Source organism: Eleutherodactylus coqui, chromosome 6 (genome assembly GCF_035609145.1).
Source record: "Eleutherodactylus coqui strain aEleCoq1 chromosome 6, aEleCoq1.hap1, whole genome shotgun sequence".
In the NCBI taxonomy this organism is placed as follows: Eukaryota; Metazoa; Chordata; class Amphibia; order Anura; family Eleutherodactylidae; genus Eleutherodactylus; species Eleutherodactylus coqui.
The window spans coordinates 30,873,586-30,898,078 of record NC_089842.1 but is presented as its reverse complement, the minus strand read 5'-3'; the positions used below and the strand labels follow the sequence as shown (position 1 = coordinate 30,898,078).

General features: G+C 44.1%; 1 protein-coding gene across 1 annotated transcript; it reads left to right on the top strand.

Moving 5' to 3' along the window:
- The first annotated feature begins 6,071 nt into the window (after positions 1–6,071).
- On the top strand, positions 6,072–24,367 carry LOC136632001 (phospholipase A2 inhibitor and Ly6/PLAUR domain-containing protein-like). Its single transcript, XM_066606531.1, has 5 exons — positions 6,072–6,242; positions 11,542–11,661; positions 17,145–17,291; positions 18,402–18,536; positions 21,469–24,367. Exons 1-5 carry the CDS (start codon positions 6,188–6,190, stop codon positions 21,651–21,653), a joined length of 642 nt encoding a protein of 213 aa, XP_066462628.1. The 5' UTR covers positions 6,072–6,187; the 3' UTR covers positions 21,654–24,367.
- Positions 24,368–24,493: the final 126 nt, after the last annotated feature.

The window sequence follows — 24,493 nt, the reverse complement described above, 5'->3', positions numbered from 1 at the left end:
ATAAAGCCATCTGTAGTGACAATAGGTACAGGCAGAGCTGACTTATTACATAATTGGCTGTTGGACGGTTCAGTATTGCACTAGTCACTACAGAAGCATTATACCTGTGGTTATAAAAAGTAAAGCCAAGTAATCTTGTAGATAGTATTTAAAACAGTAACAGAAGAGAAATTCTCAAAGGGGTTGTACTAAATTATCAAGTTATTCTCTATTCACAGGATACAGGATAACTTGGTGAGACCCTCACCGATCTGAAGAACATCCTGCAGTGATGTCATGTTGAATGGAGCACTGCCCAAGCACGCATGGTCAGCACTCCATTCATTTCAATGGGAGTGATGGAAATATCTGAGTTAGCGTGCTGCTTAGGTACTCAACAGTCCCAGCTAAATTGAATGGACCGCTGGTGCAATTGCGTGACTAGCACTCCATTGTGTCTGCTGCTCACTGTGGGAGTGCAGTAACCCCACATGAGGAGGACAGAGGACATGAGACCCACGTTCTTGAGATTGGTGAGGGTCTCGGTAATGAGAACCTCACGATCAGCAAATTATCCTTAATCCTGTGGGTAGGAAATAACTAAATATTCAGGTACAACCCTTTGAACCCCTTAACCCATTTAGGACCAGGCAATGTAAATATACGGCGCTTGGTCCCAGGCTTTAAGCCCAGCCTATGTAAAATTATGGCGGGGATTAAAGCCTCCTGCTTCGATAATCAATCAAAAGCAGGAGAGGTTGGCAGCTGTTAGTCACAGCTGATAACCCAGAGGAGGAGGGAGAAGTGGGTTTTAACCCTTTCTGCCTTCTCCTTTCTTCAGTACACATTGCCAAATGAGCGCTGTCTACTAAAATTGAAAGCGGAAGTGTTTCTTCCACCACAGGAGCCTAAGGGTCACGTGACCACCGGGATTCCCTGCTACAGCAGAGCTGCAGAGTCATACCAGACCCTGATCAGCTCTGCCAGTGACTATTGTCACTACAGGGGACATTTTCCTTGCAACTGGGGCTCCTATGAATGCACCAGCTTCAGTGAAAAAGTATCAAATTAAAAAACAAACAAACATGTGAATGTCCCCTAGAGGTCTTATATAACATCATGGGGAGCATAAATAGTAAAAAACATAGTTACATACATAAGTAAACAATAAATTATAGAATAAAAGAACAATATATAGATAAGAAAGAAAAAAAACTAAAGCCGAAGCCAACCAAAACCGTCGCTATATGCGCCCTGTAATCCAAAACCATATATATTAGATATGTATGAGGAACCCGTTCCCATACTTTATTTTCGCATAAATGTATGAATAAAAAAAAAATAAGTAAAAATGTTAAAAAAAAATCACTTTTTTCACTTTTCACCCACAATAAAACTAAAAAACAGAAAACAAAAACAGGGGAAAAGATATATAAGAAATAGCCCTATATGTCACGGAAAAAAACTGCAGCAAAAATAATTTAGTCGTAGGCTTTAATCACAGCTGATAGCAAAAATAAATAGTAGGATTAAAGCCTCTGCTCCTGCAATGAAGCAGGAACAGCTCAGGTCCTCGGCTGTCAGATACAGCAAGGGACCAGGAAGAGAAGGGAGGAGTGTTTAACCGCTTCTGCCTTCTTCTTCCCAGGCTACATATGAGCGCTGTGTACTAAAGAGTGAAAGTGGAAGTATTTCTTCTACTATGTGACCTGGCGATCACGTGACCACCGGGTGCCCTCTGTCACAGCAGAGCTGCAGGGTCCTAGCAGGGGGATGTCTTTTTTCCCTTTGGGTGGGGTTCCTATAGATGCTGCTCCTATGGATGCCCCAGCTACAGCGGAAAAGTATGAAATAAAAAAAAATTAAAATCATGGGGGACATAGATGGTAAAAAAAATAATTACAAAAATAAGTTAAAAAAATGTAATAAAATAAAAATGTATATATATAAAAAAGAAAATGACCCACCGCCAATGCCAACCAAAACCGTCACCATATGCACCTTATAATTCAAAACTATACAAATTATATATCAAAATGTCTGAAACAAAATGAGGACCACATTCCTGCACTTTATTTTAGGATAAATATACTAATAAAAAAAACAAAAAACTATAAATTAAAAACAAACAAACATTTTTTAGCTTTTCACCCCCATTAAAATGGAAATAAAGCTGTGTTGTGATTGGTTGATATGGGCTCGTTTGTTACTCCTAAATGTCTTCTATTCTTTTTTTCCTCATGTGTTCTTATTTTCTGATTGTACATTTTTTAGTCTTTTGTCTGCACAGTATTGCGGGGTTGACCAATTGTCTGAGCTGCCATTAACAGCATTCAGAGAGGCTTGCAGCAGCCTCATAGGCCATAGGAACCTGTTTACTAGAAATGACTCATTGCCTTCAATAGAATAATGTGTAGTGAGCAAGCTCTGCCATACATACAGAGGTCATTGTGCAGGAAAGGAGAAGAGGTGAGCTGTGCCAACATCTATAGACCTCTATAGAAGAATTTAGTGAGCATGCTCTGTGATATTTGCATAAGTCACTGTGCAGGGGGGAGCAGATGACCTTCATCCTTTACCTGTTGACTTCTATAGAACAGTGTAGGGAGCATGCACTGCGCAGAGAAGGATTGGTGCAAAGAAAATTAGGATGGAGCACCCCTGGAAGAAGGTTTGGAAATGAGCTACAGAAATATGGTAGTAACAGAAAATAAAGGTGACTGTGATGTAGATGATGTAAGGTGCTGCCAGCCCAGAAATATGCTTTGAAACCTTTGCCTGGGACAGACCTTGCTGATGCAGTATAAGGACCTTGTGTCTTGTTGCTGTGGTCAGTCTTGCCATGGCGTATAATCTGTGGTATGAAACTGTCTTCCACAACCTCACCTTTTACACAGCTGTTTTTATTTCAATTAATGGCTGTTTCAACCTACATATGCAAATAAGGGAGATGGAATAAATCCTCCACAGTGCCACCTATTGAAAGGCAGCATTCCTTCGAGTCAAAGTTGGACTTTTTATACAAGTCTTGTTACAATGACTGGGAATCAAAAGCAAAGCCAGACCCCATGTACATACAGCTGTTTCCGGGTTATTGCCCATCATCAGTGTACAGTAGGAGTCTGGCTTTTGCTAGTGAGAGGCCTGGGACAGGGGTCAGAAACGCTCTTTTCTCCTTAGGGAGAGCAACTATATACTATAAACTAAGTGAGGAGACTCAAATGGCCACGCACGCTCCTCTGGGTAATATGCAAATAAGGGAGATGGAATAAATCCTCCACAGTGCCACCTATTGAAAGGCAGCATTCCTTCGAGTCAAAGTTGGACTTTTTATACAAGTCTTGTTACAATGACTGGGAATCAAAAGCAAAGCCAGACCCCATGTACATACAGCTGTTTCCGGGTTATTGCCCATCATCAGTGTACAGTAGGAGTCTGGCTTTTGCTAGTGAGAGGCCTGGGACAGGGGTCAGAAACGCTCTTTTCTCCTTAGGGAGAGCAACTATATACTATAAACTAAGTGAGGAGACTCAAATGGCAAATGGAATGGGCGGACTACAATACCCAGAAAGTTGGGATAATTTAGTTTAGAAAAAAGACTGCTGAAGGGCGACCTAAAAATTATGTATAAATATATCAGGGATCAGTACAGAGATCTCTCCCATCATCTATTATACCATGGACTGTGACTGTAATAGGGGGCGCTCTAATATTTATGTATAAATATATCAGGGATCAGTACAGAGATCTCTCCCATCATCTATTATACCCAGGAGTGTGACTGTAATAGGGGGCGCTCTAATAACTATGTATAAATATATCAGGGATCAGTACAGAGATCTCTCCCATCATCTATTATACCCAGGAGTGTGACTGTAATAGGGGGCGCTCTAATAACTATGTATAAATATATCAGGGTTCAGCACAGAGATCTCTCCCATCATCTATTATACCATGGACTGTGACTGTAATAGGGGGTGCTCTAATATTTATGTATAAATATATCAGGGATCAGTACAGAGATCTCTCCCCTCATCTATTATACCATGGACTGTGACTGTAACAAGGGGCGCTCTAATAACTATGTATAAATATATCAGGGTTCAGCACAGAGATCTCTCCCATCATCTATGATACCACGGACTGTGACTGTAATAGCGGGCGCTCTAATATTTATGTATACATATATCAGGGATCAGTACAGAGATCTCTCCCATCATCTATTATACCATGGACTGTGACTGTAATAGGGGGCGCTCTAATATTTATGTATAAATATATCAAGGATCAGTACAGAGATCTCTCCCATCATCTATTATACCCAGAAGTGTGATTGTAATAGGGGGCGCTCTAATAACTATGTATAAATATATCAGGGTTCAGTACAGAGATCTCTCCCATCATCTATTATACCCAGGACTGTGACTGTAATAGGGGGCGCTCTAATATTTATGTATAAATATATCAAGGATCAGTACAGAGATCTCTCCCATCATCTATTATACCCAGAAGTGTGATTGTAATAGGGGGCGCTCTAATATTTATGTATAAATATATCAGGGGACACTACAGAGATCTCTCCCATCATCTATTATACCCAGGAGTGTGAATGTAATAGGGGGCGCTCTAATAGCTATGTATAAATATATTAGGGGAAACTACAGAGATTTCTCCCATCATCTATTATACCCAGGAGTGTGACTGTAATAGGGGGCGCTCTAATAACTATATATAAATATATCAGGGAACATAACAGAGATCTCTCCCATCATCTATTATACCCAGGACTGTGACTGTAATAGGGGGTGCTCTAATAGCTATGTATAAATATATCAGGGTGTCAGGGATCTGGGGTCCGGGTACGGGATTCCCTGAAAACAACCCACTACCCCTGTCCCTACCTACTTGCCCCCTGGGCTAAGCCCCAGGATGAAAATTGGGCGACGGTCCCTACACTTACTAGGGAAGCGGGGCACCGGGACTGATACAGACAAACACTGGAAACAAACGAACACAGAGGAGAGTCAGACAGCCCGAGTCAGCAACAGGAGGGTACGCGGTACAAAGGGGTCAGGAAAAGCAAGGTCAGGTCCAAAGTCCAAGGGTCAAGAGCCGGGAGCGCAATCCAAATATGCGGGTATAGCCTGGGGACAAACATACACTGGCAATGCTGGAAGGAAACAGGCGCGTTTAAATGCTGTCAGAACTCCCGCCCCAGCAGCTGATTGGGGCGGGGAGCCTGTCAGCAGCCAGACCCAGACATAAGGCAGTGAGTGCGGAGACTCAGACATCCAGCAGCAAATGCAGATCATGCTAATCAGGATGTCATGGCAACAAGGACGGCATCCGCCACATCCCTAGCAACTCGATTACCCAGGCGTCGCCCCCTGAGCACAGGAGCATGCGCCCCGACGGCCAGGGGAGGTCACCAAGATAGGAGCTCCCCTCTGCCGCACCCGATCAGCTCGGGTGATAGGACCGGTGATGCAGACACGGAGACCCCAAGAGCCGCCGGTCCTAATACAGGGGACACTACAGAGATCTCTCCCATCATCTATCATACCCAGGACTGTGACTGTAATAGGGGGCCCTCTAATAACTATGTATAAATATATCAGGGGACACTAAAGGGATCTCTCCCATCATCTATTATACCCAGGACTGTGACCATAGGGGGCATCCTTTACGTCTAGAGTAAAGAACATTTCTACACCAACACAGAAGGGGGTTCTTTACTGTAAGAGCAGTAAGACTGTGGAACTCTCTGTCTGAGGATGTGGTCATGGCGAATTCTATAACAGAGTACAAGAGGGGCCTGGATGCCTTTCGTGAGCATTACAATATTACATGATATATCATTGATGACTTCCGAAGGGTTGGTGTTCCCAGGATTATCCTGATTGCCAGACTTCAAATGAGGAAGGAACTTTTTCCCTTAAATGAGGAAAATTGGCTTCTCCCTCATTGTTTTTTATTTGCCTTCTCCTCGATCAACATTGGGTGGGGTGGAGGGGGTAATAGGCTGAGCTAGAAGGACATCTGTCTTTTTTCAGCCTAACATACTATGTTACTTGTACTTCTTTAATTTTCCTGAGACGTGTGCGACACAACTGAGTCACTGGAGAAACAACGCCCTGGATTGTAGAAAAAAATAGCAGTCTTCTCGCTGTAGGTTGCGCAGCTGTTCTCAGATACTCCTGCTGGAATCATGGAGAGCACTGTGCTCCTGCTGCCCTTCATCCTGTCCTCCCTGGTAACCACAAGTAAGTCACTTTAGACAACTTTTAACTCTGATGTTTAGGTAGGATTTTAAGTGGTAAAAACTCCAAAAAAAACTGTAGAAAAAGGAAAATGTAATTTTTTTCTTTTATCTTAATTCTTGACAGTATCCATTCTCTTCCATCTTCTGCTGTGCAGATTCTGGAACACTACCATTGTTTCTGTTTCTAATTAACAACTTGGAAAATAAGTTGTAAAAATATTTCTACATTTACATTTTTTTCTTAGAATTTTTTTCATAAAATGCTAATAAATCGGCTTTGTTGTAACGATCTCTGATTGCATTTCATGGGACATTTCTATACTTCTTTGTTGAAAGTTTCCAGATGTTACCGCTTTGCTGGATCCTCGTACCGCAGCTAGAAAGTTTCTCTCCTCAAGAAGAAAAAAAAGTGCCTGACTCCATATTTGGCTGAAATTGTAGGAAAATCTGACACATTGCGATGCTCTTGATTGCTCAGAGTCTTTCACTAGTTAACTCCGAGCCGCTCCTCCTTATTCATGTCGCCGCCGTAGAGTGTGGATTAAATTTAGAAACCCTGGCAAGTAACTCCAGTAGAGGAATTCTGTGCCCGCGCTGCCAGGCCCCTATTAACAGTGGAAAGCGATCCGTTACGGAATGCTATGCATATAACCTATGCAAGCAGAGTAAAGGCGTGAGATCCTAAAACAGAGCACCACTGGGGTATGGCATGAGCTGAGCAAAGACAAGGACGGTTAGGTATTAACCCTCTTGAGTCACAATTTTGGTACAAGTGCCAAAATTGCAACTTTTTAAAAGTATCCAATGGGCTTTGTCACTTTTTAAAAATTTAGCATTAGTGGGCGTGGCCATGTGTGGCCCATCAGATTTACTATGCCTGAACCTGGCCTAAATTATAGCTGACATCTATGGCAGTTTGTAGCTAGCATAGGTTTTGGTACTCATGCCTCTTAATACATTTGGTGCACTTCACAGCAGCACCAACTTTAGCTACACCAGTGTCTAAAACACCAAATCTAGTAAATATACCCAAAAATGTCCAGGTCATTATCAATGTAATGGCAATTTTAAAAAATATCTAAAGTGTAACTGTGATTTAAATATCTTTTTTTGTACTATTCTGTACATTTTTCCTTCGACACCCCTCTTCTGCTTTGCAGGTAGATGAAGACGTTGCTAGGAAGTTGCAAGGGAAATCCACTTTCACCTAACAGCATAGCAGAAGAGGGCGCTCCATCTGTACCTGCACCGTTCTCTCTAGTGTGGGCACAGCTGTTCCCATATAACACTAAATATGTGTCTTATATTTTCTTTATTTTTAACCCTATTTTGTCCTCCTGTTCCCCGTTGCTTTGTTCCTCCTGCGCTGGTGTTATTCCTATAAGATCTCAGTAACTCTGTCCCTGAGGGCAGTTTCACACGGCTCTAGGCGCTTTTACGTGTGTCCACCGGTGCCGAAAAAACACGTGAACGGGCACACAAACATTAGATCAGACGGCCCAGGCCCGGCACATATACGCCGAGGCTGCATTGACGTTGGGCAGGGAGAGACAGCTTAACTCTGCTAAGCCAGCTCACCTCCTCTCTCCTCCCCTCCGGCTGTTTGCAATGGGAGAGGGCGGACTATCTTTGTAGCCGGCGTTAAAGGGCCCAGCACTATATTGGCCGGCCGGACGCTTTTACGCCACGGGAATACGCCTGTGTGATCTGATGCATTGGAATTCAATGCATCAGATGGTAGTGTATATCACTACCGTGAAAACAGCAGCCAACATACGCTCATGTGAATAAGCCCTGGTGCTGTGAAGGAGAAGCCATTCTGTGCTGCATACAGCATCTCCCTTTCACAGCGCTAGTTCTGCACTGGATCGGATGTACTCTCTATGTCCAAGTACAGGTTTTGACATGCTGTACTGTACACCCGATGCACTGAGATACAGACAGTGCATTTAGTCTGGTGGGGATCGAGCACTGTGAAGCGGAGAAGCTGTCTGCAGCACAGAATAGCTTCTCCTTCACAGCGCTGGGGTATGGGGCCGCTGAGACCTAAGAGGAATAATGCCACTGCAGGGAAACAGAGTAGCGTGGTGCAGGAGGACAAAGTAGGGTTAAAAATCATTACAATATAAAACAATCATTTATTAATACAGTTTTATATGGGAACAGCTGTGTGCACACTAGAAAGAACAGTGCAGGTACAGCTGGAGCGCCCTCTTCTGCTATCATGTTAGATGAAGATGGATTTCCCTAGCAACTTCCTAGCAATATCTTTATATAGTTGCATAGTAAAAGAGGGTTTGGGGTTTTTATTGAAAAAAATGTGCAGAATAAGCTAATAACACATTACAAAAATGCTTAGAATCGCCTATTCTGTACATTTAAAAAAAAATAAACGACAGTTACACTTTAACAATGTTTTCAATGAGACTGGCTGAGCTGTAGTACCAAACACTGCCTGTGGACATGAGTCCTATTACAGTATATCGACATCTTACAAGAGGCCTCCCCAGCTAAGAGCGGCTCATGCTCTGAATGATTCAGTGCATCCATATATGGGCAGCCATTCATTTGAATGAGCACCATGTAATACCACATTTCTCCTGTAGTGGCCTGAAGTGAGCTCACACTAGAAACCTTCCCCGGACATAGCAGCTAGTAACCAGATCTGATCCTTACTTATGGCCCTGCACACTTGAGTTTCTTTTAATGCTGCGATATCGCTGTGCGATATTGCTGGGCCTTAAAGAAGAGTTTGTCTAAAAGGGATAAGGCCAATAATAATAGTTTAGTTATACTGTAGGCAGTGATTAACATTTCCATAGTAAATAGTCTTCTTGATCCTTCTCTACCTTTTCCTTTTTTTTAGTTTTATCTGTTTCTAGGCAGGCTGGGTGCAAATCCAAAGGTGTAACTTGAAGCTTCTGAGTCCCGATACAAAGTCTGTAACATGGCCCTCAATTATCATGCTTCATTTATTATATTACATATGATTATTGACATATAATAACATGCAGTACAATATATGTATATGATGACGCAGTCTCCCTTAGATGTTCACATTACTCAGTGGCACTGGCGTACCACTAGGGGTCGCAATTGCAACCTGACCCCTTAGCTAGGGGGCCCATTGTGATTTTAACATCGCGATCGCGATTTTAACATTAACAAGTCCCATAGACCCCTGGAGAAAAAAAAACGCTGCGAATTTCGCAGTGAAAAAGAACTGTAGTGGGTAGTCACCCTAACCTGGGTATATACTGTATATAATTATATATGTACAGCTGGTATCAGTTATACATCTCCTGTATATAGTGATATGGAGCGTGCTGGTATAACCTGGGTATATACTGTATATAATTATATATGTACAGCTGGTATCAGTTATACATCTCCTGTATATAGTGATATGGAGCATGCTGATATAACCTGGGTATCTCCTGTACATACTTATATATATACAGCTGGTAGAAGTTATACATCTCCTTGTATATAGTGATATGGAGCATACTGGTATAACCTGGGTGTATACTGTATATAATTATATATGTACAGCTGGTATACATTATACATCTCCTGTATATAGTGATATGGAGCATGCTGATATAACCTGGGTATCTCCTGTACATACTTATATATATACAGCTGGTAGAAGTTATACATCTCCTTGTATATAGTGATATGGAGCATACTGGTATAACCTGGGTGTATACTGTATATAATTATATATGTACAGCTGGTATACATTATACATCTCCTGTATATAGTGATATGGAGCATGCTGATATAACCTGGGTATCTCCTGTATGTACAGTAATTATATGTGTACAGCTGGTATACGTTACACATCTCCTGTATATAGTGATATGGAGCATGCTGGTATAACCTGGGTATCTCCTGTATATAATTATATATGTACAGCTGGTATCAGTTATACATCTCCTGTATATAGTGATATGGAGCATGCTGATATAACCTGGGTATCTCCTGTATATAATTATATATGTACTACTGGTATAAGCTAGACATCTCCTGTTAATAGTGATATGGAGCATGCTGATATAACCTGGGTATCTCCTGTATATAATTATATATGTACAGCTGGTATACGTTATACATCTCCTGTATATAGTGATATGGAGCATGCTGATATAACCTGGGTATCTCCTGTATATAATTATATATGTACAGCTGGTAGAAGTTTTAATTGTGGTTCAAAAATGCAACACAAAACATGAACAGCCCAAGGCTAGTTTCACACGTGCAATCGCAATTTTGAAGCGAGAAAATTGTGGCCTAATCGCTTCTTTGCTCACTGTGATTTTTGAGCGTCAGCGATGATCTTTCTTTAGACCATAATCTCACATTGCATCGCTGCCGCCCGCGATAAGCTCGCAAGATTTATTGCAAAACTCAATGGGACTTTGTAATGTTAAAATCACATCGCAACGCGCATTTGATAAAACGCAGGCTCCATAGGGAAATATGGGAGATTTAAAAAAATCGCACATCATAGAAATGTAGAGGCTGCTACCTTTCTACAATCAGTATCAGTAAAAACATCGCAGATGGGAAGGAAAACATTGTAGATCATTGGATTCCTAAACTTTTTTTTTTACTGACTATCGCATCAGGTGAAAATCGAATGTTCATGTAGTCCAGGTAATGAGTTATGTTTGGAAAGCCTATGCCAAGGGGTTAGATCTAGCGATGAGCGAGTATATTCGCTAAGGACAATTACTCGATCGAGCATTGTCCTTAGCGAGTATCTCCCCGCTCGGCAGAGAAGGTTCGGCTGCCGGCGCGGGTGACAGGTGAGTTGCGGCAGTCAGCAGGGGGTAGCGGGGGGGAGAGAGGGAGAGAGATCTCCCCTCCGTTCCTCCCCGCTCTCCCCCGCAGCTCCCCGCCCGGCAGCCGAATCTTTGCTCCCGAGCGGGCAGGTACTCGCTGAGGGCAATGCTCGCTCGAGCAATTGCCCTTAGCGAGTATACTCGCTCATCTCTAGTTAGATCCTGTATGTAAACTTGTTTTGCAGCTGTACGCAGCACGGTTTAGGTATGGGTACCGGTATTGTTGCAGCAAAACTGATGTTAGCAGGGTATGAGAGGGCACTGTCTATGGTTATGTTTCAGCAAAACAGCGCACCATGTGGTCTGGCATGGTATTGCCACAAACATGAAACAAACTATTATAGGAGGAGACGTAATCCTTATTTCTAATCGTAAATCACCGACTCGAGAATGAAAACCGACACTGATCTCTGAGTTACTATTCTACTGATTGTCATCATTTCTATATTTCAGCCTTTTCTCTATCGTGTACGGAATGTACCGTAGAAGGCAGCAAACCCTGTCAAGGACCCGCAGTCACCTGTCTCCCTGGCTTTGATTCTTGTGTTGCAACCTTAGAGATTGACAGTACAGGTGAGCCATATAAGAGCATTCCTCAGGACTGACCTTCACTTCAATGCAGGTAATCTTTGGAAAGAACTGATGAACAGCGAAGCTAAAATCATCACATCTCAATTTACACAATTTTCTGCAGCATGTGGATAAGATTTATTAGCCTCTTCCCACCCCAGGTCAAATATATACATCCTGGGTGGCAAGCAGTTCCCACGAAAAGCCGTATAATTGCGTCATATGGGTGATGTGGGCTAAGGAGCTAAGCCTTTGCAATCCACAGGAAGAGAAAACTATGATTGATGGTCAATCTCCTGCTGAAACAGCGGGGATTGGTGAGAACATTGATCCCTGCTGTTAACCTCCTACATACTGTGATCAACAGTGATCTTGGCAAGTAAGGGGTTAACAGAAGAAGGGTGATACTACTTTGATGTCATTGCCCTCCACCATGAAATTGCAGGGAGCACATGGGGTTGCTTTGGCAACCACACGCCAGTCAATGATGTCCTGGTCTGGGATGGCCTGTCATAGGCAGAAATAGTGATACACTGCAGTAGAGAATCACTGCAGTGTATTATTTCAGCGATCTTAAAATCAAAGGGAAATGCTTAAAAAGTCAGAGTCTGAAAACATGTATAAAAAGGAAAAAACAAAACCTTTTCTGCACACCGTTTTCCTTTAATAAAAAAGCCACATGTTTTGCGTATCGTTGCATCAGTAACAACCTGTACAATAAATGTAACACTTTTTATCCTGCATGACAAACACTATTTAAATAAAAAGAGTGAAAATGGTTGTTTTTGTGCATTTTGCCTCCCAAAATAACGCAATAGAAAAGATAAAAAAAGTCATATGCTCCCTAAAATGGCATTAAGGGATTATTTTCACAAGAGTATATATGTGATATACGCTTCCATCTGAGCAGTTCCTCCCCCTCCCTGGCTCTCTGCCTCTCTCCTCCACTCCGGCGTTTGCAGTGGGAGGGGCAGGATGGGAGCAGAGCCAAGCACCGCTCTGCCCCACCCACTCCCATTGCTGGCTGTAGGGAGGGGGCGGGAGTTTAGCTCCGCCCCATCCTGCCCACTCCCATTGCAAAGAGCTGGAGGGGAGGTGACAGGTAAAGAGCATGAGGGGGAGGGAAGGGGGAACTGCTCAGATGGAAGTGTATTATCGGCCGACCGTGAAAATGCCGGCCTATATACGCTCGTGAAAATAAGCCCGAATAAGATTTACAGTTCCTTACACAAAAAATAAGTCCTTGCAAAAAACAAAAAAGTTAGGGGTTCTTGAATACAGTGATTCCACAAAAAAAATTTCCAAAAGAAAAAAAACGTGGGTTTATTGTGAAAAAGTGAAAAAACCAGAAGAGGCCGCGCCACTAAGAAGTTACAGCCACTTTGCGCGTTCTGCATATTGCTGTAAATGTCTCGCCTGCAAATTTGGACTGATCGGGCCCTTTTTCCATTTTTGGGTTTTTCTTCCCACTTTCAAAAAATGATAACTCTTGTAAACATAGCTGTCCGATGACTTGGATTGTTTTGCGGGATGAATTCTTATTTTTAATTGTGTGTGTGTGGGGGGGGGGGAGGGGCTTGTTTCTACAGCATACACATTGCAGCAAAAACGACACTGAAGCTTCATTCTGTGGGCCAGTACGATTACCATGAGTTAACATTCATATAGTTTTTTTTTTTGCTCTACTACTTTTTTTTTTTTTTTAAATAACGTATCTTTGGAAAAGCGTAAAATATTTTCTGCCGCCATTCTCTGACAGCCATAACCTTTGTATCTTTCCATCGACATAGTTGTGTGAGGGCTTGTTTTGGTGGGATGTCCTGTAGTTTCTATGGGAGTACAGATGACTTTTTAATAGTTTGTTTAAAAAAAAATTCTTGGTGATGGGATGATCAAAAAAAGCTCAATTCTGACATTGTGTATTTTTTTCTGATAATGTTCACCGTTCAGCATAAAAAACAAATTTGTACCTTTGATAGATCAGACTTTTATGGATACGGCGATACCAAATGTGTTTTTTTTTTCTTCAATTTTGATTATGGGAAAAAGTTGTTTTTTTTTAAGAATTAACTTTTTTTCCCTTATTCTGACTTTTTTTTTTTTACTCCTCATAGGGGATCGTGCCTGCAGCATAATGTCATATCATAGTGTTACATTATCCTGCAATCTGACATGCATTCTGTCAAACTACGCCATTGGCATGGCTTCATAGGCAATGTGCAACAGCCTTCAGTAGGCTCCTGGCAACCGTGGCAACTGAATGGCACCATGTGATCTCATCAAGGACGAGGGCCATTTGGGACCCCCACACTCTAATCGGGACATTTAAAAAGTGAATACCGCTACTAAGGAACAAAAGGAAGGGAGAGTGATCTGAGTATCGGCGGTGCAGCACAATAGCTTACAAACTTAACAACACTGACTCTATCCCCCCAAAGCCAATACAAGAGGGGACATGTATAAAGAACAGCGACTCTATAGCCAGGTGAATGGTCCCCAGAAGCTTCTTACTGACGGCTGAAATGTGGCCTGCCAGCCACTATGCCGATCCCGCTGAAGTGTGGCTTGACACGGTCCATAACCCTACCTAGTCTAACTGCAGGCCAAAATGCAGTCCCGAGTAACTTGGCGCCAAAATATGGTGTCTTGCGCGCACGTAGACCTGTCTGCTGTATGATCAGCCAAAGAGTCCAGACGGATGAGGGGCCCCTCCAGAAAAGCGAGCGGTACCGCAGAGAGACATTACTCACTTCCTCAGCGGCATCCAGTATTAGGGCGAGCACCCACTGGCGTTTGCGTTGTTAGTGCGTGAAAAACGCAGCGATTTCGCATCTACGCGTTTGCGTTTTTCGCGCGTTTTTCGCTGCGTTTTTTTTGCGCAAAACGCGGAGAATGTCTCATCCTAAAACGTTGCATAGCGTTTCTATACCAACACACCCTACAGCACCTGTGAAGAATGCCCGCCCTTCCACAGTCTTCAGTAATGTTGTCTGCAAAAACGCCACGCGGCGCGTGCGAATTGCGTTGCGTTGCGTTTTTTCCGGGAGCATTGAAAACCATGGGAGAAGTTAGATTAAAAAAAGGAGCCAGAGTGTAAGGACAGCTGCGATGCAATTTTGCGGGGCGGGGTGATTTTAAAAACGCCAGTGGACATGAGCACACTTTATCTCTATGCCTGTGCAGGAAAAACGCAAAACGCAGGTAAAAAAACGCCAGTGGGTGCTCGCCCTTACCCACACAATATCCCGTCTCGCTCCGGTTATTCAGCAACATCCCCGGCAATAAGTCTTCTCCCATCCGACTGACATCTGATGAGAATCTAAATCTGCTTCGGTCCCTCCAGGACACTCCCCTCGCTCAGGACACGATCTCCTTCTCTCTTCCGTAGCGCCACTCAGATGGCTCGATAGACCAACTGTCCCCTCACAGTGTACGCACACTTTTTATTTTTCTTTCCTCCTGTGTGTACGCTGTAACCAGGCAACGGGTGCTTCAAGCACAGGCTACCATGGTCCTGTCACCACCCAGCTTGACCATAATCCTTTTGCAGAACAGCGGCCTCTTGTGGACAAATAATAAAACATAGCAGAGGACTATATACAGTAACAAGAACAATGTACACATATTGGAGGCTGTCTCACCCTCTCACACAGCATCAACAGTTAATATAACACTAGCAGTAATATGTGTTTCGAAGCCGAGAGCCTCTTCATCAGTTAAGCTGTACTTAAGTTCCATTTCCATAATTGGGGCCTGTATAATCATCCCCTGAGCAGTGTCACGCTGTCCATCTCCCAGCTTATCTGATCTTATCGAAACACGTTTTATTGCTGGTACTTTATTACTAAAGATTACATAACTTTATTAATTTGCTAAAAGGACTTTTCATTGGATGGTTGCGCCGGGCACCAGGCTCTTTTACCCAGCATTCTACATTATTATTTTACGCCCTCCAATCGGGGTGAGGCGATCTCTGGGTTGGGAGCGCCTCCATTTCATCTTTACTCATACTTCCTGCTTCAGGCACCAGTTTGGGTTTGCTCCACCCATCTCTTTATCCAAAGTCAGACGGGTTTATAATTTCCTTCTAGTGTATACCATGCCATCCGCCGTTACACAATCGCTCCATGAGAGCTTGACCATAATCCCTACGTCCCTATAACGAAAGATCGTTTGTCCTTCGCTCAGTGTCACTGAACATGTACGGCCAGTATGGACTAGAGTGCGTACGGTTGTATCTACGTCATGATCGCTCACCAGACTGTTGCTCATTCAGCCATCACCCTACTTATATGTAATGTGTCTGGCTTCCTTTACACGTATGCAGAGCTCATTTATCCAGTGGCCATATATAGCGTGATGCATATAACATGGCTCAATGCTAGACATTACTTGGAGCTCTGGGGCCCCGAGCACCATGTGGCCAAGGATGATCTATTATGAGCATTTTATAGTACTGGTGTCATTTTATACATACCTCCCAACTTTTGGACTATGAAAAATGAAAAAACTTCAGGGCACATTTAGCACTGTGACAATTTTTACAATAGACCACACCTCTTTTATACTAAGCCACGCCCTTAGTGTCCCATCACAGTAATAATGCCCCTCAGTGAAGCCCTCACAATAATAGTATACCTCTAAGTAACGGCCAGATACCAGCTACATACAGTGATAGTGATTACAGTGCAGTTACCTCCAGAGATCTCCTCTGCTTGGCATTGTGTGTTTTTCTTCTCTATTCATGCCCAGATTGCCATGGTATTCTTTCCATCCATAACTTGTCTCTGTACACTTTCCCCATCCTCAGTGAACCTCTCAGTTCCCCTCTACAGTCCTAGTGCCCCCTCTGTGTTGTTCCCTTAGTGACCCGGATTTCAGCTGTTGCAGTGACCGTTACGTACATCACACTCTGGCGCCAGCCACTGACAGCCTGCTGTTTTATACGTAAGCTGACAACTCCCCCAGCTCTGGACACACTGTACCTAGACAGGAGCCAGGGAACGTCTCAGCTTGTGTATGGAGTGGCACACTGTCATTGGCTGGTGCCAGAGTCCGAGGTGCATGGTGGTTGCTGCAATGGCTGATGAAGAGCATTTCTGGTAGTGGGGCTCGGAAGTGGGAGGCAAAAGATGCAGCAGGCCTCCAGAGATGGAGATGGACAGCCTCTCAAATTTAGGACTGCCTGGCTGAATCCAGGACTGTTGGGTGGGATGTTTATGTAGCATCTCTCAGGCACTGGGCCCTGGATGTACTAAGTGCCTCTTAGCTCCTCAGGGGAGTGGTTATAAAGGGTGCAGAGCCAGCCGTCTTAAAGGCCCCTCTGCTTTATAAGACAACAGAACCACAGTATAACAAATGGTAGCTGGGTGGCCTGGTGCAAACTGTACATCGGGTTCCAGGACCTTCCGTTACATATTTGCAGCCTCCTCTAATTCTGTAAAATAGTGTAAATGTGTTTTTTCTTCTTCTTCTTTTACTTATAGGTGGCAAGGAAGTAACATGGTACAAACAATACTGCGGGAAGACGAGTATGTGCTCTTATACTGGAACTCAGACCACCTACGAAGGGGGAAGGAAAGTTGGCGCTAATTGCTGCTTCACCAATTCCTGTGTCCCTCCGACTCCAAAGTGTAAGGATCTCTTAAAGGAACAGACCACCTAGAAATGACTGCTGAGAGATAGCAGAAGAGAAAACTGACCAGTCTGCAGTTCCTGAAAGGAAATCTATAGAAATCCGCAGGGGTTAATTGTGCAATACAAGGATATTACAAATAATCTTCCAGAATTGAAATCCCATAACTGCCGTTTAATGACATTCAGATTCGCTTACAGATACAACCTTTTTCCTTAAAATTGGAGTAGCACTTACGAATCGTGCGCCCGCTGGGAGGATCTTCACCAACTTTGTCCGAAAATGATGTTGCGCCCTAATAACAGACTGTCAGGCGTGGAAATCGAGGACAAAAACGCTCTCCTGTCTTCACTGGCAGCCATTTAGTCTTATATCCCCCTAGTGACGAATACGGCAGAATAAAGCTTCTTAGACCTCACTCAGCAAACTGTGCAACAGTAAGACGTCCCCTTGTGCTTTATGGTTTCCATTGATAGCAAATTTTGGTATCTGAATGTCGTTAAACGGGAGATATGAGGGTCTCAAATCAGGAAGATCATTTGTAATAACCGTGTAGTTGTGTGTATATATATATATTCATACTCTGCCCCGGAGGTCATTAGATATTTATGGCCACTCAGGGAAGACCCCCTAACAGTGCCAGATTTGATGGAATTGTCCCAAGTGATGAACTTCATGGGCTGTGGGGCTTGTGCCAAGGTACTATAAGGTGGGTACGTATGGAGGCACTGCGGGCGCTACTCACCTACATTTAAGAAGTAATTTGGAAGGCATTTTACTGCCTCTCTGCAGAAATTGCCCCAAGCCACACAGAAATGCCGCTTTGTGGGCCCAATTAGCGTAAATCCTTTTTCTGTTCCAGTTGGCAGACCGCCCCGCGATAATCCGGATGTAATACATTGTTTAGACATTTTCGGCATTCTCTGGGGTGAACGCAGATCCATGACTGCAGGCAGGGGCTTTGGAGATGCCCAGTAGACTGGCACCTACACCCATGTCATTGGTATAATAGCGAGGGCTGGTGATGCGGGCACTGACCTCACCTTTATGGCTGTACCTTCTGTTCAGAATGAACCCTGCAGTCACAAAACCTTCTGTTCTTCTTCAGTCCCAACAATAAAACCGGAGAAGAACGGTCTGTCCTGTAAGGTGTGCAGCCACGAGACGGAGACCGCGTGTAAAACAGTGGAGTGCACCGGGGAGGAGAACAAGTGTGTGTCCATAACCAGCACCATCAAAGCAGGTACAAGGTCCCAGAGCTTCACACCTCAGCTGCTGCAGAACATCATTATAGGCTTCTCCCCTACTATAGAGTCTTATAAAATGCCTCAGCTGCTGCAGAACATTATTAGAGGCTTTTTCCCTACTACAGAATCTTATAATACACCTCAGCTGCTGCAGAACATCATAATAGGCTTCTCCCCTACCACAGAGTCAATAATACGCCTCAGCTGCTACAGAACATCATAATAGGCTTCCCCCTACCACAGAGACTCATAACATGCGTCAGCTGCTGCAGAACATCATAATAGGCTTCCCCCTACCACAGAGACTCATAATACGCGTCAGCTGCTGCAGAACATAATAATAGGATTCTCCCCTAGTACAGAATCACATAACATGCCCCAGCTGCTGCAGAACATCACAATAGGCGTCTCCCCTACTACAGAATCTCATAATACGCCTCAGCTGATGCAGAACATCATAATAGGCTTCTCCTATACTACAGTGTCTGATAATATGCCTCAGCTGCTGCAGAACATCATAATTGGCTCCTCCCCTACTACAGAGTCTAATAATACGCCTCAGCTGCTGCAGAAGATCATAATAAGCTTCTCCCCTACTACAGAGTCTCAGAATACGCCTCAGCTTCTGCAGAACATCATAATAGGCTTCTCCCCTACTTCATAATCTTATAATGCACCTCAGCTGATGCAGAACATCATAATTGGGGTCTCCCCTACTACATAGTCTCATAATACACCTTAGCTGCTGCAGAACGTCATAATAGGCTTCTCCCCTGCTACAGAATCTCATAATACGCCTCAGCTGTGGCAGAACATCATAATAGGCTTCTCCTGTACTACAGAGTCCAATAATACACTTCAGCTGCTGCAGAACATCATAATAGACTCCTCTCCTACTACAGAGTCTCATAATACACCTCAGCTGATGCAGAACATCATAATAGGCTTCTCCCCTACTACATAGTTTCATAATACCCCTCAGCTGCTGCAGAACATCATAATAGGCTTCTCCCCTGCTACATAATCTCATAATACGCCTCAGCTGCTGCTGAACATCATAATAGGCTTCTCCTATACTACGGTGTCTGATAATATGCCTCAGCTGCTGCAGAACATCATAGTAGGCTCCTCCCCTACTACATAATCTCATAATACGCCACAGCTGCTGCAGAACATCATAATAGACTTCTCCTATACTACAGTGTCTGATAATATGCCTCAGCTGCTGCTGAACATCGTAATAGGCTTCTCCCCTACTGCAGTCCCATAATACACCTCAGCTGCTGCAGAACATCATAATAAGCTTCTCTCCTACTACAGAGTCTCATAATACGCCCCAGCTGCTGCAGAACATCATAATAGGCTTCTCCCCTACTACAGAGTCTCATAATATGCCTCAGCTGCTGCAGAACATCATAATAGGCTTCTCCCCTACTACAGAGTCTCATAATACGCCTCAGCTGCTGCAGAACATCATAATTGGGGTCTCCCCTACTACAGAATCTCATAATATGCCTCAGCTGCTGCAGAATATCATAATAGGCTTCTCCCCTGCTACAGAGTCTCATAATACGCCTCAGCTACTGCAGAACGTCATAATAGGCTTCGCCCCTACTACAGAATCTCATTATACGCCTCAGCTGCTGCAGAACATCAAATTACACACCCCAACCATTGTACACACCTTAGCTGCAAAACGTCACAATACACAGCTTAGCTACTGCAGAACCTCACAGAACAGACCTTAGTAGAACATAAGACATCAACTCAGCTGCTGCAGAACCTCATTGTACATAATTCATCTGGAGATTCTGTCACAGATCGGGCTCAAAATACCAGATGAAAAAGCGTTGCTTGCAGCCAGGCAGCTGGACGGATAGCGGACAAACCCCATTATAGTCAACGGAGTCCGTCTGGTGCTGTTCAGTTCCATCCAGAGACGGAGCCGTTCGGCCGTGGGGATTCTCCTTTCTTGCTCCCGAATAGCAGAATCCCCAATGCAGATGTGAAACCACCCTAACTGTCTCCTGTATATAACTATATATGTAGAGCTGGTATAAGTTATACATCCTGTATATAGTGATATCAACCATGTTAGTATATCCTGGGCCAGGGTATACCAGCATACTCCATATCACTATATACGACTACATCGCCTCAACAGTGAAGTTTGGAGGAGATTCTGTTATGGTGTTGGGGGGGTTCTGTTGGGAAGGACTGGGACCATTGGTTATAGTGAAGTCCACCTTAACGCCAATGGGAACAGAGATATCCCGGACAATGTGGCATTACCTGCCCTGTGGCATTTCTCTGGTAGAGCTCCGTGCCATACGGCACACAGGGTTTTAGGCTTGGTTTGAGGAGCAGAACGTCTGCAAACTTCCTTGGCTGGCCCAACGTCCGGATCTTAATACCATTTTGGGAAGAACTACAACGCCTTATCTGTGCACACCCAACACGCCCATCATCCCACACATCACTATGCGAAGCTCTCCTCGAGGAACGGAGGCAAATCCCTCCATACAGGGGTGTAGGTATAGGGGGCGCAGGGGGTGCGGTCGCACATGGGCCCAGTAGCCCTAGGGGGCACATAAGGTCTCTCTTCCCCATATTGCAAACCAATACTGTCATATAGTTGGGGGCCCAGTTCCAGATTTTGCCCTGGGGCTCAGCAGCTTCAAGTAACGCCTCTGCCTCCACACATTATGGGAATTTGGTGAAAAGCGGCTGAGGAGGGTGACTGAAGTCTCTGATGCCAATGGTGGCCTAACATCGCCTTCTACGTGCGCCCCCATACTTTAGGCAGCATGGTGTAGATGATACATTCCCTTTAAGCATGATTGATACAAATATAAGAAACCCCTTTAAGTTCACGATCCGCCTGAACCTCCGTGATAATGTGGCGTTACCCTTTTTTTCTTTATACAGGAAAAACTTCTTCTACAACCTCAGTGAGTGGCTGCGGCACGCCGGGATGGTGCGACAAGGACCGAGAATTTCAATATGGAGCACAGACAACTGAAATCACTTTTACATGCTCCAGTGGGAAAGACCCCCTCGCTCCGGCCCTCCTGCTGCTGGCGGCACTTCTCCTTATGAAAGCCATTTCTTAACCCCTGAGAAGTCTTTGTAGCAAGTACCAAAATAGACGCATTTTTTGGCCTATTATTCCCTCACAGTTTTCAAGATCTCTGCTTGCTGTCATTCAATAGGAACATTTATTGTTTGCTCCCCGGGAATAAAAATCAGCGGTGGTCCAGGGATAGACACGCAGCTGCCTGACTGCGCTCTGAGGATCGGATGTAATGAGCCAAGGGATTGAGATTCCTCTTGAATGACAGCAAGCAGAGATCTTGGAAAACACGAGGAACTGATAAGGAAAGTATATCGGTAAATTGTATCACTTTAGAAAAAATAAAATTTATTTGCTAAAACCGGAATCCTCCTTTAGGGCGGCTTCAGATGAGCGTATGCGCAAATATGCTCATCTCAGCGCAACATATTTGCGCAGTCAACGCGGCTTGATGAGATAGATTCAAGCGCGTATCAGCGCATAGTACTGTACCTTTTACGCATGCGGTGTCAGTTCACATGCGGTGATATGCCGTTTCTGTGATTTAAAAGACTATTTAGTCTAATGAGGTCCGGATGTTCATTTTTATTGTGGAATTGCGCGGTGTATTGCACTTTTGCGTGCATATTCAGTGCGTATTCGCTCACCTCCCATAGACTTCTATGCAGCCCTTGGTGCGCAAATATGCTGGAAAATACCTATTTTTTGCGCGAGCTTTCAGAGCATTTCATTGACATCAATGGCTTCTATTCTCTGCACATTGCATGCGTATACACGCGCAAAAAACACGCACAAATACAGTCGTCTGAAGAAGCCATCAAACATAACAGGTGTAACGCGCTGTTTGCACCAGCGTCATGTGACCTCGGACCCCGCAGGCTCCGGTGGATTTTGATGCAGAATTGAAAATGCCTTAAAGTTCTGCGTCAAAATCTGCAGTTACAGTGCGGATTTTGGTGTGAAATTCTGCAGCTTCGGATTTGGCGGCGAGCTGCGGCGTAATTCCGTCCAGTGTGAAAGGTCCCTTAGAGGGGTATTCCCATCTCAGCAAACCACACGACAGGAATAACTTGCTGGCCAGTAAGGGTCTGACTGTTGGGTCACCTACCAATTCAGAGAATTTGCCCCTAGTGCACCCCTTATGTTTGACAGTGGTGCCTGGGCACGCATGCCACCGCGCCATTCACTTCAATGGGAATGCTGGAGATAGTAGAGTTCAAGCGCTTGGCAATACCTGGGAATCCCTTTTGAAGTGAATGGCGCAGCCATCGCTATCAAACCTCAGGGACGTGCCAGGGGTGATTTCTCTGGATAGGTGGGGGTCTCACCAGTTGGACCCTACTGATTGGCAAGTTACCCTGTGGATAAAATGCTCCTTTAGGGCGCCCACCCACTGGCGTTTGCGATTTTCATGCGTTTTTCGCGGCGTTTTTTGCCGCGTTTTTGTGGCGTTTTCGCGGCTTTTCCATTAATTTCCATTGACTTTCATGGGTGCATTAGGAGAAAAATAAGGACACATATGCAACTGACAGTTCCTATGTTAAAAATCGCAACGCAAAGCAAAAAAAAACGCCAGTGGGTGGGCGCCCTCAATCTCTGTTTTGCATAGAATTGCCCCTTTAAGGGCATCACACGTATATAAGCACAATTGCGCAGCTTAGAGCAACATTTTTGCACTATAAACGAGGTTTTTGCGCACGTATCCGCGCATTTTACTGTATCTTTTCCGCAGGGCAAGTTCATTCGCAGTAAATAAACGCACCAATTGAAATGGCTAATGAGTTCCAGATGTGGTCTTCTTCCAGCGCAATTACGCAGTGCTTCACGCATCTCCTTGCATATCTCCGTTGACTTCCATGGGGACGTTTGGTGTGCAAATATGCAGGAAATAGATCATGTTCTATCTTTTTTTGCGCGGCCAAAATACCATTAAAAAAATCATACATTTGAACGAACCTATTGAGATCAATGAGCTCTATTCAGTGCGTAGTCCAAAATTTGCGCGTATAAATATGTCCGTGTGAAGCCGCCCTAAGTGTACAGAATTAAGAGCATTATTCTGCCGCTGGCTTTATTTTCGTACTTTTTACAGCTCAGGTAAAGGAAATAATTCTGATTGGTTACAATGAGTTCTAATGAACTTGATAACATAGATTGCCAGAGCAAAGGGTCAGTCGGTGTTGTCATGGGGACTCGAACTCAGAAGCTCTTCGCATCTGGCAACCTCAACTTTTGCAACGCACATTAAAGGGGTTTTGCTATTCCTCTGGTTAATGTACCCACATATTAGGAGGGTTTAGTCTTGTGTGAACTCATCGCTGTTGTATAACAGTAGAGGCTGGCAAATGTTATCTGGCGGACTCCATCTTTACAGCCATGAACTGACCACATGATCCTTCTCAGCCAATTAGCAGCACCAGGTAGAGATCATGTGACACCTGAAACAGGAAGACTTTGCCTGGGTCTCCATTTAGTGCAGCTATAGGGGATGCAGTCCGGATGGGGCCAAAAGCCCCCGCCACATAACAGAATTATAAATGGCGCAAGTAGGTGGGAGATCTATTACGCTGGGGCCCGGAGTTCTGCTTCTGGTTAGCGGACGTGATTGCATGGTGACAGCTTCGTAACCAATCAGTGTCCATATATCAGTCCTTTTAAAGAACCAATACATGTTATAAGTGTACAATGTTATAATGTACACGGAGCCGTGTCTTCTCCTTGTCCATGTTGTGTAATAAAATTTGGTTTCCACCATTGTGTTTTGATTTATTTTGGCCACATATGAATTATCAGTTAAATTAACGCAATTTCTGTGAGCTGCTCTGAACTGGGATGCCTCATGCTTGTAACATGAGAAAGCATATCAGCCATAGTTATCAT